The 21,082-nt window shown below is 44.7% G+C and overlaps 1 protein-coding gene across 2 annotated transcripts in view; it reads right to left on the reverse strand.

The window, feature by feature from the left end:
- Window positions 1-21,082, reverse strand: part of RAD51B (RAD51 paralog B) — a gene marked incomplete at its 3' end in the record, with an annotated part of 683,831 nt that overhangs the window by 74,974 nt on the left and 587,775 nt on the right. The window contains exons 9-10 of one of the 2 annotated variants that reach the window (XM_082649494.1): window positions 11,291-11,369; window positions 813-1,231 (exon numbers count right to left, since the gene is read on the reverse strand). In XM_082649494.1, the coding sequence (XP_082505620.1) occupies window positions 1,215-1,231; window positions 11,291-11,369 (96 nt within the window). Of the gene's footprint in view, window positions 1-812; window positions 1,232-11,290; window positions 11,370-21,082 lie in introns of those variants that run through there. The other variant, XM_082649495.1, reaches the window with a different exon arrangement.

Genomic DNA, 21,082 nt, shown 5'->3' on the forward strand with positions numbered 1-21,082 from the left:
CTTTGCCTTAGCATTTGGTATGTAGTCAACAAACACTGAGTTGTTAAAGGATTTTGTCATCCAACCATTCTTCACCGATTGGGTACTTACTTTGTGCACAGCACTCTGTTGGGCATTGGTAGCAGACATGAGATAGGACAAGACTTGATTCTAGCATCCAAGGCATTTAAAAACCTCTGAAGGGGAGCAGATACAAAGTGACTCTACAGAGGGCAGCTTGAGTGTCACCAACAATTTGGGTAAAAGAGGTCCCAGGGCCAAAGGCTGGGAAGCTCTGATGCCTGGCTTTGAAGGGGCTAAAGCCCACAGCCTTGAAGCTTTGGTTGGAAACCTCATGGAAGAAGGAGGGGTAGGCTGGGTGTTCTGCTAGGAACGACTAAATTATCCTATGGGTCACCAGTTGATTTATTTGCTAATTGACTGGCCCAGGCTTGGGCTTTGGATCTAAAGAAATCATTTCATCCTTTATTAAATACTGCAGGAATCTCACTCTTTGTTCTGCAGGGCTCTACACAATGTACCAGTGAAACTTGAATTTACACCACAATAGGTGTACCACTAATGACCTTCCAAATGCCACTAATACCATACATGTCCCGCTTCTCAGTTGGATCCGAACCTGTCAGTGAATTCTGAGCCCATCGACCTCCCTCTGACAAAAGAGCAGACCCTCATGCCCATGCCCGCCCCCAGCCTCCCCCATCTTTCCATGGTTTCACTTCTCAATCAGTTACTCTTTGGAGACCCCAATTCCTTTACACCTACTCTTTTTGTTTAGTGGACAATATACTTTATTCGGAAATGTTCCCTCCTGTAATTACAAATCCTGTTAGTCATCCTCTTCCTCTCCGCAGGGGGATTGTGGGCTTTCATTAATTAATGTGGTTAAACCGCTTTGAGGTGCCTGGTTGAAAGGTGCTATATAAGTGCAAATTATTATTATTATGGCTGTTGCCATCCCATGGCGGCAAAGCCTACAGCTCCAAGCATCTAGAGACCCGAACAAAGGCCTCTTCATCTTCACCTTCCCTGTTAGGTCTGAGATGGCTGGCTCAATGGTAAGGAGGGGGGGTGCAAATCTGTTACCATCTCAACAGCAATCAACTAATTAATCCCCATTATGTTGGCTTCCGTTTCCTTCTTCCAAGCAGCCCGGTCCTGTTTCATTTCACAAATCACGCCCCCATCAGCTCTAGACAAAGGTCATAGTGTCCCTATGGCCTCTGTTGGTCTAAAGGAAAAAAAAAAAAAAAAAGAGAGGGAGAGAAAGAATGTTTGAAAAACCGTTGCTGTCATGAAATGCACTAACTTCTCACTAGCAGTCTAAATAAACCTCTCCTTCCCACGGCAGCCCTCTTACACACATACCTGTCTATTACCCAGGGAGCCAATGGCTTTGCAAACCTGAGACACCCAGAAACTCAGCACAGGTGTGGGTTAAGGCCCCACAGCCCTGGCTTGACTGCTGATAGCTACAGACAAAAGGGGAGCCTTCCTGGGCTGGGTGGGAAGAGGTCACCTAGAGAAGCGGGAGCCCCTCTTCAGCTTCCTCTACCACCCCCCCAGGTTTCCCCTGAGAAAGCCAGCTGCCATCTGTAGCCAGGAAGCCCTCACAAAGACCAGGGGTGGGGGGCATGATTTAGATGTTTTGTGCCACACCTAGCACACCCCAGCCCTTAACAAATGCTCGGGGCTTCCACTACGATGGGAGCCATTGAAAGCAGCCCTGTGGGGGGACGTGGCCTCTCGAGGGGATTCTGCTGACCAAAATGCTCCTTACAAGGTTGTGCCTCAGACCCTTTGTTAGCGTGGACGTGGGTGAGCCCAGGGGGTCATGTCTTCATCTGCCTCCATTTATCCTCCCTATTGAAGGGCTCCTTCAGGACATTGGTCAGTCTCTGTGGGAAGTGATTTGGAGAGCAACAAAAGAACTTGGGCCCTTTGGGGGGGCCTTCAGAATTCAGTAAACATCTGGACACGGAAGGCCAGGTTCTCAAGCAGTCTAGCTGGGGAGATGTCAAAAGAGAGAAAAAGCTGTGTGTGCAACGCAAGCTTTTAGTCCTCTGGCAACATTTGTGGTCGAAAAACACAGACGCCCCAGTAGGTAGATAGGAAGATTTTTCAGAAGCTCCTCTATTTGTCGGTTTTTGTGAGCGCAGTGCACTATTTGTCAGTGCTCGTGGCATGTGTGAGGAAACTGAAGTTTCTCATGGCTACGGAGTAGCATGTGACGGATCTTCTGATTCTGTACGGACTGTGAATAACCCAAGGTTGCATAAGCCTGTCCTGGGAATTGTTGTTAAGCGTTTCTGTTATCCTTGAGATTTGTAAACCACTTTCTAGTCAAGGTGATTTGTTGGCTTCTCATCATGAGCACATTTTAATTGACAAAAAAATGAAGTACCGAGGCTAAGTGATTTACACTTCATCACACGATAAACTTCAGGATCTGAACTCTTGACTCTCAATGTTCCCTTTATTGTTGAATCAATCCATTTAGAACACATTAGTCAGCATGATTCAACATTAGTCACATGGCGCTAATCAGCATTCCACAGCGCGCCCAAATCTATCCTCAAACAGCAAAAGAAACTGGCTTCTGTCAAGGGACAATGGAATGCCATTTTCGTCGGTATTCAGGAGCTGACATCCAGTTCAAGTACCATGTCCTCTCAGGAACCTTCCTCAGTCATCCTAGATGGAATGAGTCTATTTCCTCTATCCTTTCAAATCCCATTGTTTGAACCTTGATAATAGGTGTGGCAGTTTGCTTTTGATTGCATATTTTGTTTTTGAGCTAACTAGATTGTGAGCTACTAAAAACAAGGGACCTTTTTTTTTTTCAGCCTATCTCGTCAGAGCACCATGGTTTACAAAGGATAGATGCTTGAGAAATACCTGCTTAACTGAACTCACTGAAATGGAGCTTAAGTCATATTCCAGAAAGAACTCCAAGTCCTTTTGGAAGAGGTCTTCAAAGAAAATCAACAACCTGAATTGATTTAACTTCTTTTGATATTATTACCTGGGCATTTTCACAAATGCAAACTGTTAATTGTTAAAGATAGCCAAATGGCTTCCCGGTTCTAAAAGAGGAGCGTGGATCTAGTCTAACTACAGTCCAGGCCTTGGAATAAAGTTGTTCTCTTTTCCAAGTGACATTTTATTCCATGGCTTTTGTTTGTTTGTTTTTTGCTTTTTTTTGTTTTTTTAAGTGGAGACAGGAGAAAACGTTTTGGAAAAAAAATGTGTTTAGTCTCTGACTCTGGAACCAAATTTATACCCTGCCTTGTGCTATAAGCACTAGTAGCCCTTGTTCAAGTATCTTTCTTGAATAGGGCACAATAGCAAAACACGTACTAAGTTTCTGCTTGTCAGAGATTCTGTCTTGGGAGGGGGAACAAGATTTCTGGGTGCTGATCTTTGGTGGCATTACTGACTGTGATACTCTACTCCTCTGCTCTAGACTCTACCAAAGAAGGTCCTGATAGCATTTTAAATATATAATATTTTTTCTTTTTTTTAAGAACAGGAAAGAGTTTTATTTGAGCCAAACTGAGTACTAGGCTGGAACCCCACTTTCCAGATAACTCTGAGAAACTGCAATATTTATGCTGCATTTCAACATTATGCAACAAGTCCCGCCCTAGGGTCTGTACTGTTGTACCCTGGGGCCTAATCTCTGCAACTGGGCTCTTCTGAAAGAAATGTGTCACTAAATATTCATCTCCTCTTCTCTCTCATGATAATAGAACTCCCCAAATTTAGGTGGGCACATGGCCACCGAGATTAACAGCTACATTTTCCAGTCTTTCTTTCCATATATCAGTAGATTGGCAGAAATAATGTGTGTAACTTCTGGTTAATATCCTTAAAGGAAGGGGGTTGACCTTTCCTCCCATCAAATCTCTACCCCACACAACTCCTGCTACCTGGATGCAGGACATGATACTGAGCTATTTTGGACCATGACAACAAGGGCAACATCCTAGGTATGATGGAGCAGCAAGCTAAGAGCCGGGGCCCCTGGACCAACATGTGGGGCCAAGCTGCCATACCAGCTCTGGATTGCATTCCTCCACAGTGCTATGAGAGAAAGCAGTCAACCTCTACCTTGTACACCACTGTTAATCTAGGTTGTGGTTCCACCCAGCCAAATTTATAACCCAGCTATACTTAGGAAATTTCTCGAGGGATCACTGTATCAATTTGACTGTTCCATCTTAGCTTAGAATTTAGGGATCCAAGATTCAGGATGGGCCTAGGGTATCCCAACAGAGGCTCATGAAGCCTGAGAGATAAGTTGTCACAGGGGCTGCCATGATGGGAGACAAGGGGGCCCAAATTCATTTCTGATTTTATAAAAATCTTAGGAGCCCCGGCTGAGTATTGGGAGCGGCTACAAACCCAATTCTGAGGCACTTCACCTTTCTGGAACTCAGTTCCCTCATCTGAAAATGAAGGTGATGAATGGAACGAAAAGATCCCTTTCTGGGAGGTGTATATCGTTAACTTTAGGAGGAGTAGAATAATTTCTGTCAGTTAATCATGTAAGTATATGCATAAATCACATGCACTGTGCAGAAGACCCCTCTAGAAGCTATGGAAACTCACACCCCAATGGCGGAGATAAAAGAGGCAGCCATAAAGAAACACAGGAAGATTGCCCATGGAAACATGACGGTGAATTTATAATTATAGGAATTGGTCCACTAGCTCCAGAAGAAGTATAAATTGGTAAACCTCTTTGGAGAACAATTTGAAAATATATAGTAAAGATAAAAATGTGCATCCCCTGACTAGCCGTCCTACTTTTTGATATATACCTAGAGAAACCCTCACACCTGCATACCAAGAAACATGGGCAACAAGATTCATTAAGTTAACAAGTAATCAAAATTTTTGTCAGTGGGGGAATGGATAACATGTGGTACATTCATACAATGGACATGGATACCTCAGTTAAAATGAAAGAACATGATCTATGTGTATCAACACAGATATGTTGCAAAAACATAATGCTAAGTGAAAAAAGCAAGCTGTAGAATGATGTGTATAATAAACTGTTTATGAAAATTTAGGACGCACTCAAAACAAATCTGATGTTTGGATTCACATATATGTAGAAAAGTTTTTCAGAATGGGGAGAAGGATATACGTCAAACCCTGGAGAGCTTTTGCTTCTGTGGAGGAGTGTAGGGGAGAGAAGGAATGGACTTGGGATAGGAACAAAGGAGTTTTGAATTTTGTAAGGTTTTATCCCTGTAATTAAAAAAAAAAATCTGAAATTAGGAGTTTGGGATTAACATATACACACTGCTATATATAAAATAGATAAACAACAAGGACCTACTGTATAGTATAGGGAACTATGCTCAATATCTTATAATAACCTATAATGGAAAAGAATCTGAAAAAGAATATATATGAATAACTGAATCACTTTGCTGTACACCTGAAACTAACACTGTAAATCAACTATACTTTGATTAAAAAAAAATCTGAAAAGAAAAAGACAAAATATTAACATTTGTTAATTCTGGATGTTAGAGTCATGGGTTTGCTTTATTATTTTCTGTAATGTTCAGTATTTAAAATATGTTTTCCACATTGAAAACAAAATCTCTCTTTGAGGCTAACAGTGAGAGGAAAAGAAAGGACCAAAGAAAGGGTCAGTGTGGGACGATGTCATGGAGGGAGAGGATGTGAAGTGAATGTTGAAAGAGAAGGAGAGACTCTGCAGATGGGAGCCCTGCCTCTCTGCCCTGGGAAGCACCTCGTGGAGGGGCAGGCAGAAGCAGCTCAGGACAATACGACAGGCCTGCTCTGCCCTCTCCTCTGTGACCTGTGCGAGCGAGTTCACTCTGCTCCACTGAATCCCAGGGCTCTCTGCCAGGCTCCCCAATCCATGCCAGGCTGTGCCAGGTGTGTGGGTGATATTTACCAAGCAGACACCTCCATACCTGGATGGAAACAGACTGAGATTCTTCTGGGTCACTTTGAGTCCACTGGGCAGAAACATTTAGATGGGTTACTGATTCTAACTGAAATCTGATGAAATCAGATCGTGGTATTTGGGGAAAAAGAATTTTTCAATGAATCATCCAGTTGGCTCAGTGACTAAGAAAATGGGGTGGAAGAATGTAACTCAACTTTGTGACAAAGGAACAAACAGAGGAGATTAATGCCTTTCCAACATGCTTCGAAAGCTGGTCAAATAACCACTCTTGATTTTACAAGAAAGATGAGGCACATAGCTTTCCAGCTCTTAAAAAATTCATTGTTTCTTTGTTTTCTGGTTTATTCCGAGTCCCTATAGTGGGTTAGAGTACAGGGACTGGTTGGAAAAACAGAAAACTAGCTTTGTTTCTAGACTTCTCTGGACCTATCTCAGGGTGCTCTGGGCTCCCCTGAGCTTCCCCAGCCCCATCCCAAGGTTTATGCTGCTCATTCAAACCTAAACTAATAAGAGTAGCACCAGAATCCAGATTCAACCTGTCTTACCTGATCTTTAGTTTTTTTTAAACAATATAAAAGCACATAATTCTGTCCTGTTGCGAAACTAAGCCGTTGTCCTCTATCCTGTTCAAAACAACTTGGTTGGGCTTCCCTGGTGGCGCAGTGGTTGAGAATCTGCCTGCCAGTGCAGGGGACACAGGTTTGAGCCCTGGTCTGGGAAGATCCCACATGCCGTGGAGCAACTAGGCCCAGGAGCCACAACTACTGAGCCTGCGCGTCTGGAGCCTGTGCTCCGCAACGGGAGAGGCCGCGACAGTGAGAGGCCCGCGCACTGCGATGAAAAGTGGCCGCCGCTCGCCACAACTAGAGAAAGCCCGCGCACAGAAACGAAGACCCAACACAGCCCAAACTAAATAACTAAATTAAAAACAACAAAAAACAACTTGGTTTTCGTTTTTCAAACGCTTCCTAGATTCCTAAGGAAAAGGAGAGTGTAGGGCAAGGGAAAAGTGCACGAGGAGGAGGCCCCCTGAGCTCACCTCTGCCTTTTCCCTGGCCAACCCCTCCTAGAGCATCTCCTTCTTCGCCAAGTCAGCAGGCCTTTATTGCCTGGAGCCCCATGAAAGCCAGGATGGCTCCGGGAGACCCAGGTCCTGGGTTTTCCCTTCGCTTCCTGTAGCATCAGCAACAGCCTGGCTGCTTTCAAGTACAGAATCTTTATTCCTGGCCTTGACAAAGAGGTCCAGGGACCCCAGCTGTGTTCTGGGTGGCACAACGTTTGGGGCTTGCTGGGGAAGCAAAGGACATGACCAGAACAGATGTGGGTCAAGCTGGAGTTCACTGTAAACGCCCCCTTCCCTTCTGCAGCCATGTGGTTCTGTGGACCCACTCCATGCAAGCCAATTCCCAAAGCCAAGTCCTGCTTTTCCCTCTCCACTAGGTCCCGGCACCCCTTAGCCTCTCTCTGGGCTGGTCAAGCCTCTAAGCTTTCCCACTCAGTGAACAGCGGGATTTCATGGTGAACTCTGGGAACAAAAGGAAAAATGGATTAAAGGGATCTTCCCCGACCCCCTCCACCATTCCCACTTCAGTTGCACAAAGTAGCTGAACCCTCTGCTGGGACCTGGCCCCTCTCAGCGTCTGAACCATCAGGAAGTTGGGGGCTGTGAGATCCCTCTCCTTTGGGGCCCAAGTGTTTCCAGGGTCTGGGGCCCAACCAGAAGAGGCCAGGATCCCGGACCAGTGTGAGGACAGACAAAGAAGATGCAAACAGCACGGTATTACCATGGTAATAGCCTGAGCCAGGCGGCCTCTTGAAGATGCTGGAGGGTGGGTTTTCTTTCTTTTCCTTTTCTTTTTTTTTTTCTTGCAAAAGGAGAATAGTTCCGCTTTCTATTTTACTACAACAATAGCATGGACGGCTCCTTCAAGTGTTTAAAAAGCAGCCTGAGAAATCTCTATACCAAGCCCCTCAGTCTCTCCAGCCTGCCGTTTTATTGTCCCTCCCATCCCAGTGAACAAAGGGGCGGGAAGGCTGTAAGGCCCCCAGTTGTCGGCTGTTCTCAGCATCCTAATCCTTGAGAACCGGGGAGGGGAATGGCCTGTGGAGCCGGTAAATCGAATGTTGCCCTCACCTTTTGTTCCCTCCCTCTGCTCCCGAGCTCAGGAGCTCTTCAGGTAGTATAAAACCTCCTGGTTCCCATACCTCTTCCCTCTTGCGTCTCCCTTGTAAAGCAATTATACTCCAATAAAGATGTTAAAAAAAAAAAAAACCTCCTGGTTAGCAGGCTGGTAGGAATCTTGGGTCTTGCTAAGGGGATGAAAGGCACCCAGCGATCATTCCCACACTCACTAACAGCCCTGCTCCCCACCCAAAAAACCAGGGTAGCCCGTTTGGATTCTTCTTTACTGCCACTTCAGGTTAGCTCCATTACAAAGACGGAATGCTGAGCCACAGTGGCTGGGTTAGCAGTTTCCTGTTTAGTTGGTACCACAGGAGCTGCCCTCCCTCTTCCAGCCCTTCCCCTCTCTGTCTCTATGCCCCTCAGACATGGCTTGCATACCCCTTCCCGGAGCTGTAGGTACCAACCTCCATGCCACCTCAGGACTATAGTGCCAGAGCAACCCCTCACACAAGAAAAGCTTCTTGGCCTTGATGTCTGGTACCTTTCCAAGGTTATCAGCCAGGGATCAAAGGTTTCTTTGCTTTAAACCTGGGGAATGGTGCAGGTGTTTTTTAGCTCAGTCATCTGGTAAGACTGGGGGCAAAAATAAGCTTTTATGTTCTGGTTTGTGGAGATCTCAAGGGTAGAACTCTACTGAGCTAAGTGAATGATAAGTACACCATCTCCTTGGAGAATCAGATAAAGGTGAAGTGGGAAGGCCTTTAGAGATCACCCAGGCCGATGTCTGCAATCCAAGTAAGAAAAACATTTTGCACTGCAACCTCTGTACATAAATTCATCAAGCATGTACACACACATACCATCACACAAGAAATATTTCATGAAATAGAATATGTGTATGTTATTTTCCATTCTCTGTTTCTTTTTTTTTTTAATGCTGGTTATGATTCCTTAATTTTGTTTCACGACCCACCAATGGGTTGCAAAACAGTTTGCAAAGCACTGAATCAAGGTCAACATTGTCTTTTTCAAGCCGACACAACTAGGATGCTAGAGATTTTCTCAGGAACCTACCAGAGCTGGAATGGAAATCCAAGGTGGTCTCTCTAATACAGGAGGGATCCCCATTTTTCTGAGGATCAGAGCTCCTTTTTGTTTCCCCAAAGTCTTGGGAGCACATAGCCGGAGGGGAGGGAATGCCCAGAGGTTTGCATTAAGTGGCATTGCTGACAGGGGCAGAGAGTTCTGCCACCTCCAAAAACCTCAGAGAGGAAGGTGTAGTTTCAAAAGCAAATAGGTGAGGCTCTGAAATCTCCCAGACATTTTTATTTACTGGTTGGGATTCTTGCATCATCAGACACTTTCCTGAATGTTTCTCTTTCCTGGACACCCAGCTCCAGGTCAGCCTCCTTTAGTAATCCACTTTCTCCCATTTTCCAACGATGTCTAATAGTCTTTCTTTGTAGTTTTTCAATTCATTGTAGTTCCAGTTTCTAAATACTTTCCCTAAACAATTTCCTCCTTCCTGTCAAAATCATGATCTTAGCAATGAGAGTCAGAGAGGCAATTCTATGTATCTTGTTCCCACCAATATTATCCAAAAGTTATCCAAATAAGACCATGCTTTCAAATGTTATCTACCAAAATGCCGAGTGATCAAGATACAGGCACCATATCAAGGCCCTCCTACAAGCCATCTGGGCAGAACTGGCCCTTTTCCTCGTGAAATTATCTTGTAATCTTCCATAGAACTTCTTGAAATCTTCATCTAAAATTGCTATTTACTAGACTTCTAATCTTTTAAGGAACGCTCTAAAAATGGAGAGCCAAAGGGCACACTGTGCACTGGGTAAACACCAGTCCAGCTTTCTGATTGCTTATTACTTATACACCCTTAGAGAGTCTGTAACAAAGGGGCCTGCTGTTTGCTTTGCTTAATCTGGTCTTAAAATCTCTGCTTCTTTGTCAGAAAACAATATTTGCAATTGTAAAAAAAATATTTACCAAGGAACTTAGATAGCATAAGTCAAAGGCTAAGAGTCAAAGGTCAGTAGTTCTTACTCCAAATTTCCCTGGACCCGAGTCCCTGCTGTGGAGCTCAGCTGCACCAAACAAACACGCTGCTTTCTGGGTCCATTAAGAAGTGGATGTTTTAGAAGGAGAGGAAAAGGAAGGCTGCAGCCTGTTCCTCAGTCAGAAGCATGAACCGTCTAGCCTGCCCCACAAAAGCCCTGCGAGATCTTTACAATGCAATGTGTCTCCGTGGGGATATTGTAAGGACTTACCCTGTTTCACAGACTTGGGAAAAATACTCAGCTTACAAAATCCTAAAGGGCAGATATTCCTCCCATGGACAAAAATGACAATACGCTCCTCTGTGGTTCCGGCTAGATGGGCACCTACGCATCTCCTAGGGTAGGGCCTCCTGCCTGACAGCGGGGGACAGACGTGTATCCTGAGCGCTTCTGTGGGGACCCTTCTTAATCTACAAAGCTGTCTGGGACATCTGACCCTGTGCACTAAGTTCAATGGGGTTTGAATTTACCCCCTCCTGTTCACTGTTTTCTGCAGACCTGCCATTGGATGCCTTTTCTAACCACCCGAGGACCCAGCATCTGAGAATGCTGCCCCTCAATCCACTTTTCCCCGTTTGTTGAATTAGTTCTAGGTTGTGGCCTTGGGGGCCTCTACCACGAACCGGAACTGAGGCCCGTGTCACAAAGTGCAGGTCTGCAAGGCCTGGTCCCCAGTCGGGACTTGAGCACAGTGGGAGGAAATGGAGTAACCAGAAGGGGGCCGAGGAAGTAGCGCTCATGAAGCCATGACGTTCTTCCACCCGCTAAGTGAGAAGGCTCTGAGGCAGGGCTGGGCCCTCCACGCTGGTGTCAGAGACCTACCTCCTGGTCCCTCACCCCACGGAATCTGTGAAGAGGACTGGGCTGGTTGCAGTTCCTAGCCTACTCGATTTGTCCCTCATTCTTGTGTTGTCTGTTAGGAGATTCTGTAGTTCTCCGTAACCTCTGTCAAATTCTTGCCACAATGGCCAGTCTCTCTTATCTTATCAGGATAAACATCACTGGTCAATTCATCTTGGCCTTTGATTCCGTCCCGAAGGAGCTTCTATCAGGAGCACAGTAATTATCACCCGCAATGGGCAGCACTGAGCATAACCAGCCTAAAGAAATGGCTTAATCTGAGCATCTTACCTTGAAGAACCAGGCCTTCCGTCTCGATGGTGTAGACGAACGTGGTGAAGGTCGCCAGAGGGGACTTGGCGATGAGCATCTGCACAGAAAGCATATTTGCTCAGGGTTAGTCAAAGGAAGTAGAGATGAGCCTCTGTTCATTCCCATTCCCACTTTGAAACAAAGTGGGAACATGTGACTATAAACTGTGAGGTTTGTTCATTGTGAGATTATTTCAGAAACAAAGGGGTATTGTTCCTTCAGTCAGCTGATCACCTTGGAAGGCTGTACATCAATTCTAACTATTCTACCACCGAATGCCATATTCTTGAACCAGTTCTAGACATAAGTTTCATTATGATATCGCATGCCTAAATAGCCACCTTTCTGCCCAAAGATAAATTTAGCCTGACTGTCTAATTTCATTCATAAATTGAGCTATTTTACTAAAAGAATAAAATAAAATCTACCCCTAAAAGATAAAGATTTAACGTCACTGCAAATATTCAAAATAACTTGGTGAAGGCAGAGCCATGATAGGTTGCTTTGTTGGCCCCAAATCTTCACCAAGTCTGTGTTCACACCCTTAGCCACGTGACTACATTCCCTTTTACGTGAGGCGTAGAGTATTTCCCATGGCCCTGGACTGTGGGTTCGGCCACAGGACTTGCTTTGAATAACAGATTGTGCCAATTCTTAGCCTAGGCCTCAAGAAGCCTCACATACCTCCACTTGTTCTTTTATGCTTCTGCTACTGCCAGAGAGAAGTATGTTCAAGATAATCTGTTATCTCATAAGGAGAGTGAGAGACACCTGACCCAGAGCTGGCCAGCCAGGCCCAGTCTAAACAGCCGACCCCCAGGAGACCCACATACACATTGGTTAAATGCTTATGACTGTATGCATGACTCTGTGATTTTGATGATGTTGTCACGAAGTATTATTGGGGTGAGAGTTTACTGCTGTATCAGCCAACATAAAATATCAAAAATATTTTGAGCAATGGCATTCTCCTAAGAACACCCACTTTAAAGGGGATGGTCATTTGGTTGTTAAAAAAATTACTATCATTAACACCCATTATCACACTTCATATGATTCCACAGAACCTCTAAGAACTGGCGGATTACTGTATTATAACATTTCTCCTGAAGGAAGATGAATATCCACGTTCCGTTTTACAAATTAACATCATAAAAAAATACTGATAGGTGGGCACAGAGCCACTTAGGTAATCAGGGCGGCAAGGGAGAAGGAAGAAATAATTTCAAATAACCAAAAGGCTCACATGTACTATCTCAATCTATCTCAATTCAACAAACATTTACTGACTGTCAACTATGAGAAATGGTTGAAAAGAATGGTAGAAAGACCCCACGTTGAAGTCATGGAGTTCGAATCTATGTTCTCCCACTAATCAACTCAGGGCCTGTGGCAGCGCTTGTGATCTCCCCCAGTCGCCACCCTTTTCTGGTTAGTTAACCACTCTCCAGGTTTCAACATTTTTCTGCCTCTTTTGCAACTAGATGTGGCTATGTGGCTAAGTTTTGACTAACAGAATGTGAGTACAGTGACAGGTAGAACTTCTGGATTATAAGAAAATTATGGGCTCTTCACTTTCCCTTTCCCTCTTCCCAAGGGTAGGAACCAGCTTCAGCCACATCCTGGGGGATGATGAAGCAATATGGGAGAAGGAAGCTGGGTGACCTGATGAATCAGCAAAGCATACCACCTGGGGTCACCTGTCCAGCTCAGTACAGAGCCACTTGTCTGAACCACCGTATTTCGGATGTCTGTTACTATGGTGTAGCCTGAATTCTACCCAGTACTGAGGCTCTGGACAACCTCACCTTTTTGAGTCTCAGTTTCCTTATAGGTAAAATGGGGATAACAATCTCACCTAAATGAGATTATTTTGAGGATTAAATTAAGTATATAAAATGCTTGTGTCAAACTAAGAAACTTAGTTTGAACGTTTCCAACCAACTCACCACATGTTTCCCAAGTACCACTTAACTTTTACTCACCAAAAACCAATATACTCTGCTTTTACTAGAAGAATTCAACTCAAGGTGAATCTCAACTTTTATAACTGCTCTAAAGTTACCTAAGTAAACTTGCTCATCATTCTCAGAACCAATGAGTAGATGGTATAGGTGGGCATTTACATCTTCACATCAAAAACATCTCACCTGAAAATTAAGGTGAAACTTTTCTCAGAGATAGTTTAGGGATGGTTCAATGTGAGTTTATGGACGCCCCTTGGTAGGGGAATGGCATGGTGGAAGAGAGGACAGTGTTTCTCAAGCTTTAATGTTGGTTTGAATCACCTGCAGGTCCTGTTGACATGCAGATTCTGATTCAGTAGGTTTTGAGCGTGGCTTGAGAGTCTGTCTTTCTAGCAAGATCCTAGGAGATGCTGATGCTGTGGTCCATAGACCACATTTTGAATAGCCAGGTTCAGGAAATTAGCCTGACTCTAGAGTCAAAGATGGAGAAGAAAGAGACAGGAATCCTGGAGTTAGTTAGGAAGCTACTGTAATAATTCAGGCACGAGATGACAAGAACCTAAACCACAGGTGTGTCAGGAAGAATGGGAAAAAAGGAAATGGAGAATAGAAATATAAATCCTTTAGCTCAAAGAGCAATAGAAATAAACATATCCCAAGCCTCAGATCTTTACTGCCTGCATGAAAAAATTGGACATGAAACCAAAAGGGTATAAATAAATAGTATTCAATAAAGCATCATACTATAGTTTTGAAAATTTATTTTATAGACCACAGAATCTGAGACTCAGACAAAAGCATGTGATATTCCAATGCAACCACTAAATGACATCTGGGCCTAAGCCTTTCAGCTCAGTGGTGCTACCTCCATCATCTGACAGCTTCCTCCCCCAGGGAGCTCATGCCCACTCTGTGAACATGCCCAGAGCCCCAGCCAGGAGGACCTCACACGAAGGGACCTCACACCTGGAAGTACCTCCCTTCCAGGAAGTCAAGGGGTTTGGACAGGTCATTGATTAATGCCCTGTCCCTCCCAAGCAGGGTTTAAAATGGGTCATCCAAAGGATGATTGCATGCAGTTAGAAAGAGGAAGTGATCAGTTACGTCAGATGAATCCCACTTCCTTTTTTGGCAAAGAACTTCCAGATTGATAGATCAGAGGGCTACCACCGGCATGAACTACTTGATTTTCAGCAAAAAATGTAACAAATTCTCAGTAGCCTCCTAGATAAAGTAAAAACAAGTTGGGCTGGATGCTAACACCATTAAGTGGATTTGAAAGCGACCAAAAGATCAATAGCAATCTGGTGAGGGGTAACAACCTCTAGTAGGATGTACTTGATCCTATCCTTAGTCCTATCATATTAAACATTTTTACTGACCTGAATCAGGACACTGATGTATTCAACTGTTATATTCAATCTATACAACACATCTGGGATCCAGCAGGGAAGAGAACTGGCAAAAATTGCCACCTGAATAGAGCTTACATTCTAAAGGAGGCAAAAGATAATATACGAAATGAATAAGTAGTGAAATATATGGCATATTAGATGATTATATGTGCTATGGAGGAAAAATAACAGAGAAAGAGTATAGGAAGTGTACTGGATCAAAAGAGGGGTCAATTTAAAATAGGGTAGTAAGAGAAGACCTCATTGAAAACGTGACATTTGGACTTGTGACTAAACCAATTGATGGGATGCTGAATATGGTAACAGAAGACAAAAAACTTTAGGAGAAGAGTTACTATATTAGATTAGACAATCATTATATGAAAACAAATCTGAATTTGGTTACAGTGTTGGGACAAATCCTACAAATCTTTTAGGACACAATTTTATTGAAATACATGTAAGGCCTTGGCCTTAAGAATAGAGGACCAACTATTGGTTACAGAATGGGGAAGATGAGATTTAACATTCAGAAAATGAATTAGGTGTTGGTTTACTACAGTTCAATACCAGTTGGCTGTGAGATGTGGTTTGCAAAAATCTAGTGTGATCCCAGGTTATATCAATGGAGACATAGTATCTAGAACAAGGGAAGTATCTAGAACAAGGTTCGGCTCTTCTCATTCAGCAAACCATGCTGGGTGCAATGTGTTTGGATTGGAGCCCAAATTCCCACAGGGAAGTGACAAACAAGAGGACAACTAGGGGAGAACCATCAAGGTGGTTAGACTCCCAGAGCAACCCATGACCACAAACACTTCAATGCAAACATGCTGGTAAGAGGCCTGGGGTGAAGATGCATATTGCTTTTTTTTTTTTGGCGGTATGCAGGCCTCTCACCGTTGTGGCCTCTCCCGTTGCAGAGCACAGGCTCCAGACGCGCAGGCTCAGCAGCCATGGCTCACGGGCCCAGCCGCTCCGCGGCATGTGGGATCTTCCCGGACCGGGGCACGAACCCGTGTCCCCTGCATCGGCAGGCGGACTCTCAACCACTGCGCCACCAGGGAAGCCCCGCATATTGCTTTTAATATGAGTTTTCTGACCTGGAGATTCTATAGTGTAACATAGTATAGAGGGGAAGTGTAAATTAGCTTTTTAGCCCAAGAGATTTCAGAAAAAAAAAGTGATGCTTGCCACCTATCTTTGGGAATACATATTGACCCTTCCCTTTTTTAGACTTGAATGAGTACCCCATGCCCTTGTGCCTTTCAAACAGTAAATTACCCTCTTATGAAGCAAACAACCCTCCCTAGCAGATACCTTAGGCTATTCTGTTTTAGATGTTGTCAACCTATAAAGCTGGGGTGTTCTAATCACTGCCTGACTTGTGCTGCTGTCAGATGTCCTTCTGTCTTCTTCAATACATAAGCCCTGCAGGGAGGGCCTGGCTGCTTAATAAAATCCCGGAGCCTTAGTGAAAAATTTTTTATCATACTCAGCCATGTGTGCAGTGTGTGTAGCTAGCTTTGGAACCCCCTGAGGGTTCACGGAAATATGTAGTTGGGTAAGAATGAGTACAGACCCATGCGGCTCCGAAAACCCTGGCACTCCACAAGGCAGGTGTGTGGTATTGTGAGCCATAATCGCACTTCCTGCAAATAGCCAGACTGTTTTTTCTTGAATGTTTCCTTCATATCAGACAAGCTCGACTGTAGCTACATCCTATTGGATACACTTTCTCCTCTCTTCACCTATCCTTGCAAGGAACGTGTTCATCAATATTTTTAAATTATTCGAGGAACATTTAAGGTATACCTAATAGGTACTAAGTGTTGGGCCCCAAATCCCACTACTGTCTGCAAGTAATTTCCATTATTTGTACCATCCACCCATCTACGCATGTACCTGTTCAACCCATAAACATTTACTGGGCAATCTCCCTTGTGCTAGGCACTGTTCTAGGTGCAGGGGACATAGCAGGGGGCAAGACAGATGCGGTCCTTGCTCTCATGGAGCTGACGTTCTGGTGGCAGAAGATAATACAAGGAAGCCTTTAGGCCTTTGGGCTTTTTTTCACTTTGACCTTCGACTGTGAGCCCTTCATTCTTGGGCACTCATTCACTCATTCAGTCCATCCATCCATCAGCAAACATTTACTGAGTACCTACTATGGGTCAAGAGGATTCAATTTGCGCTGTGTGAATTTGCACTTTTTAAAAGACTGCCATCTGAGACACGCAGATATAGAGAACAAACTAGTGGTTACCACGGGGCGGGGGGCTCAGAGGGGTGGGGGGAGGGGAGGTATAAACTACTGGGTGTAAGATAGGCTCAAGGATGTACTGTACAATAGGAAAATATAGCCAATATGTGGTGGGAAATAGAGCCAATATTTTATAATAACTGTAAATGGATAGTAATCTTTAAAAGTTGTACAAAAAATACACAAAAATTTAAAAAAAGAAAAAGAAAACACACACACAATCATAGCGTAGACCATTAATTAAACTTCCACCATTAAGACGAACAACAACAACAAAAAAGACTGTCATCTGTTTCTACCTCAATTTATTTCCTAGATGTATGTTCTGAATTCTTGATGGGATTGCACAGACCAGGGGCATTTCCTCTGATTCCATACCCTTCCATCCCATAGGGCCCAGTGCAGTGCTTTTTTGCATGTGTGGGCTCCTAAAATGACTGATGGGCATTTTGTTCACTGTTCCTCACTTTATCCCCATGCTGTATGTGTGAAGGTTTCTCCCAGTGTACAAGCGAAAATCCAGAGGCCTAGGTACTCTAAATAAAACAAGGGAGGAGGGGCTTCCCTGGTGGCGCAGTGGTTGAGAGTCTGCCTGCCGATGCAGGGAACACGGGTTCGTGCCCCTGTCCGGGAAGATCCCACATACCGTGGAGCGGCTGGGCCCGTGAGCCATGGCCGCTGAGCCTGCACGTCCCGAGCCTGTGCTCCGCAATGGGAGAGGCCACAACAGTGAGAGGCCCGCATATCTAAAAAAAAAAAAAAAAAAAAAAAACAAGGGGGGAGAAGATGGCTCTTGGAGCTCACTGGCCTCCCCTTACAGACCCTCTTCCCCTTCTTTACATCCCTCCACTCAGGTACCTATTTTGCTCTGAGCAAATAAGCTGTCAGCTGATTCTCTTCAGCTCTAAAGCATAGCTGGTTTAAACCTTCCAGTGTTCCCCTTTCTGGTGTTTGCATTTTAATATGAGACTCTCAGAAAAGAGGAATTGATCTAAAATGGTGGAAAGTCCTACAGGATTGGGGTGGGGGGGGCCTTCAAAGGTTCCCACAGTAATGATGATGATGGAAATGACAACCAACAGACGTTATTCCTCAGAACAACCCTTTGAGGTAGGCAGCTCATAAGTGCCGAAGACAGGATTCTAGCCCAAGCCACTAGTTCTATAGTCTGTACTTTTAACCAGCACGATGGTAGCCCCCGATTTGTCAAGCACAGATCAATCCACTTCCATGGGATAAGACATCAAAGAGGCGGAATACATAACACCAAATAAGGGCATTCCTTCTGCAGCGTGGATATGGCACGATTCAAGCCAAAGAAGGGAACCGGACAGGGCATCCATGCAGGTTGATTCAGCTGTTCACAAGCTTCCTCTGCCCTTCATGTCTGAATGTCCAAATCCTACCTACTCTTTGAACCCCATAAAAATGCTACCTCTTCCAGAAAGCGTTTGCCAATTTCTCCAGCCTGGGGTAATGGCTCTTGAACCCACCACACTATCTGTACCTCCCTAATAGCACTTACTGTTCTCTCCACCATTTTTTTTTTTTTTTTTTTGCGGTACATGGGCCTCTCACTGCTGTGGCCTCTTCCGTTGCGGAGCACAGGCTCCGGATGCGCAGGCCCAGCGGCCATGGCTCACGGGCCCAGCCGCTCTGCGGCATGTGGGATCTTCCCGGACTGGGGCACGAACCCATGTCCCCTGCATCGGCAGGCGGACTCTCCACCACTGCGCCACCAGGGAAGCCCTCTCCACCATTTTATAGTTAATGTTACTTGAATTTACTACCATGTTTTTGAAGGCAGAGACCATCATCATCATTGCTGCTCCTCCTGGTGCTACCAGCCTCCAGTGTGGTGCTGTATGCATAACAGAAGTTCAGTTATGAAATACAAAAAAAAATAATGGTGACCCTCAGAAGCTCTGACTCATACCCATTTTGAGGACTTAAGTGGCACCCCATTCCCAAAGTTGGGGGACTTAGACGATGCCATAGAAAAGAGCAGGCTGCCCAGTCAATCACTGCCAAGATTCTCAGCTTGGGCAGGACCAAAGTCAAGTCTTTGGTTTCAGCTTGCTATAGCATCACATGTTTTTCCTGGCGTGATCCCACTTCCAAGAGGCTCAGAAAGTGGAAAGGGAGCCACAGAACAGAAAGTGCTGGGCTTAGGAACCTCAGGCCTCCTCCAGGATGGCGACACCTTCTAGGGATAGTGCCTGTGCCTTTTTAAAGTATAGGTGCGACCCTCCTCTGGAGCAACCCAGCCTAGCCCGTCACCTCCACGGGTGGCCAGGAAGGCCAGTGTGGAGAAGACAGCACAAAGATGTCAGGAACCTTGGCTACAGGCTATCCTGGAGGCTGTTTTTATAGAGTTCTGGTCCTGGCAGGGTATATGAGTTTCTGCAAAAGAGTCCTGACTTGAGGAAAAAGTGAATTTTGCCTTTGTGGCCCAGGGAAGCAGACATGAATAGGCAGCCGTGCGCTGAGGGTAAGCTGGCACTGGTTCTTCCACTTTCTCTTCTCCATATCCTGTGCCAGGCAGGCTTCCTTTAACACTGCTAATGAATCCTTCCTCTCTTTTATTTCCTTCCCCTTCCCACCCATTACCCCAAATCTCATATTGGTTGGGGGCAAAGGGCAGAGTAAAATGAGCTGGCAGAAGGAAAGTGTAAGCAGAGTTTCTTCCTGTAGGGGCAGGTGGTAGGCCTGGTGTTCTTTCTGTCCCTTTCTTTCTATTTACAAAACGCAGGGCCTAAAGACAATGTAATGTGTTTAGCCAAGAAAACTGGAGTGAGAAGCAGTTGAGTTGCCTAGCTCAGAAATAGGACTTTGCATCCATCCACAGTTTCCTAGCTTGCTAATTTTTTAACCCTATCTCAGTCTCCCCCATGATCAGCAAGATTATGTGGCAGTGGATGGACTCACCAGTGACGCTCTTGTTGAACATGTCTAATACTTTCATCCGTATGCAAGGGTCCTGCTGAGAAGCAAAGGGAGCAAACCCACTGACTCTAAAATGTCCTTCAACAGGGATCCTATTATCTCATTTCAACTGGATGCCTGGGCTAATAAAACCCATTGCTAAGCTAACCAAACCTTTCCTCTAGCTGTGCCAAATGTCTGCGACACAAATCCTTCATGCCAGGGATTTTCCTCCTTGTCCAAGACTTAGAAAAAGGTTGTTTTCTCAGCTGCTTTGAAGCCCAGGAAGAGAGCCAGGGAGGCAAACAAGCCAGCCAGTCTTGCATCAGATAATTCAACAGGCTTTTGATAACCTCAAGTCTTCTGTCCCTTCTCCAGGTTGAGCTGAACTCTCCAAGCCAAGGGACAGAAAGGCCGGAAATGCTCCAGACAGGAAGATCTCTGTGGCTGGAAGGAGGCCACAGGATCAGGGGGGCTTGAAGTGTACTCAGTGATCCTCAAAGGAATTCCCTAGTCATTGTGTTAAGAAAGCTGTAGGGAAAGGTGGCAGAGGTCCAGGTCTCAGTCCATATCTGGACTGTATACTGATTAGAATCGGCTCCATCACTTGGAAGATCACTCTCCACGGAACACTGAAGCCTCAGTACCAACAGTTTTGCAAGATTATGAGGGGAGAGTAGAGAATGAGTTTAACGGTGTCTAGACTGCTTTCTCAAAATAGGGGAGCAAGATCTGTAGAAGTAATACAGTGCTGGAAAATGACAGGGTGGAAAAATGAACTGTGTTTGAGCAGGCATGAACTTATTAATTTACCTACATGTGGCCTATTTCATAACTTTTCCTACAGAAACTGGGGGCAGAAATCTGAACTTGATTTGAATCCCTTACGAAATATAATTCTAGACCCTGGGAAGATTCTCCTAGAAAGTTTGGCCCTGAGGCTACAAGATCTTATCCCCCCACAGAGTATCATTATGCTCTTTCATAACATCTCTCGGGGTGAAGTGATTGTTTAAAAATGTTTATATAATACATTAGATTCCCAAAGTTTATAAACGAAAAGAGCTTGTTCCTTAAAGAAAACAGTAATTTCTTCAGATCAATAGGCTATTCACTTATAAATTATGGGATGGCAATAGTTCAGGGTCAGAGTGGTATTTTGAGTTTATAATTTTCCCATCATTTATTATGAAAAATTTCAAACATGCAGCAAAATTAAAAG

This window comes from Grampus griseus (assembly GCF_964374135.1).
Source record: "Grampus griseus genome assembly, chromosome: 2".
Taxonomy (NCBI): Eukaryota; Metazoa; Chordata; class Mammalia; order Artiodactyla; family Delphinidae; genus Grampus; species Grampus griseus.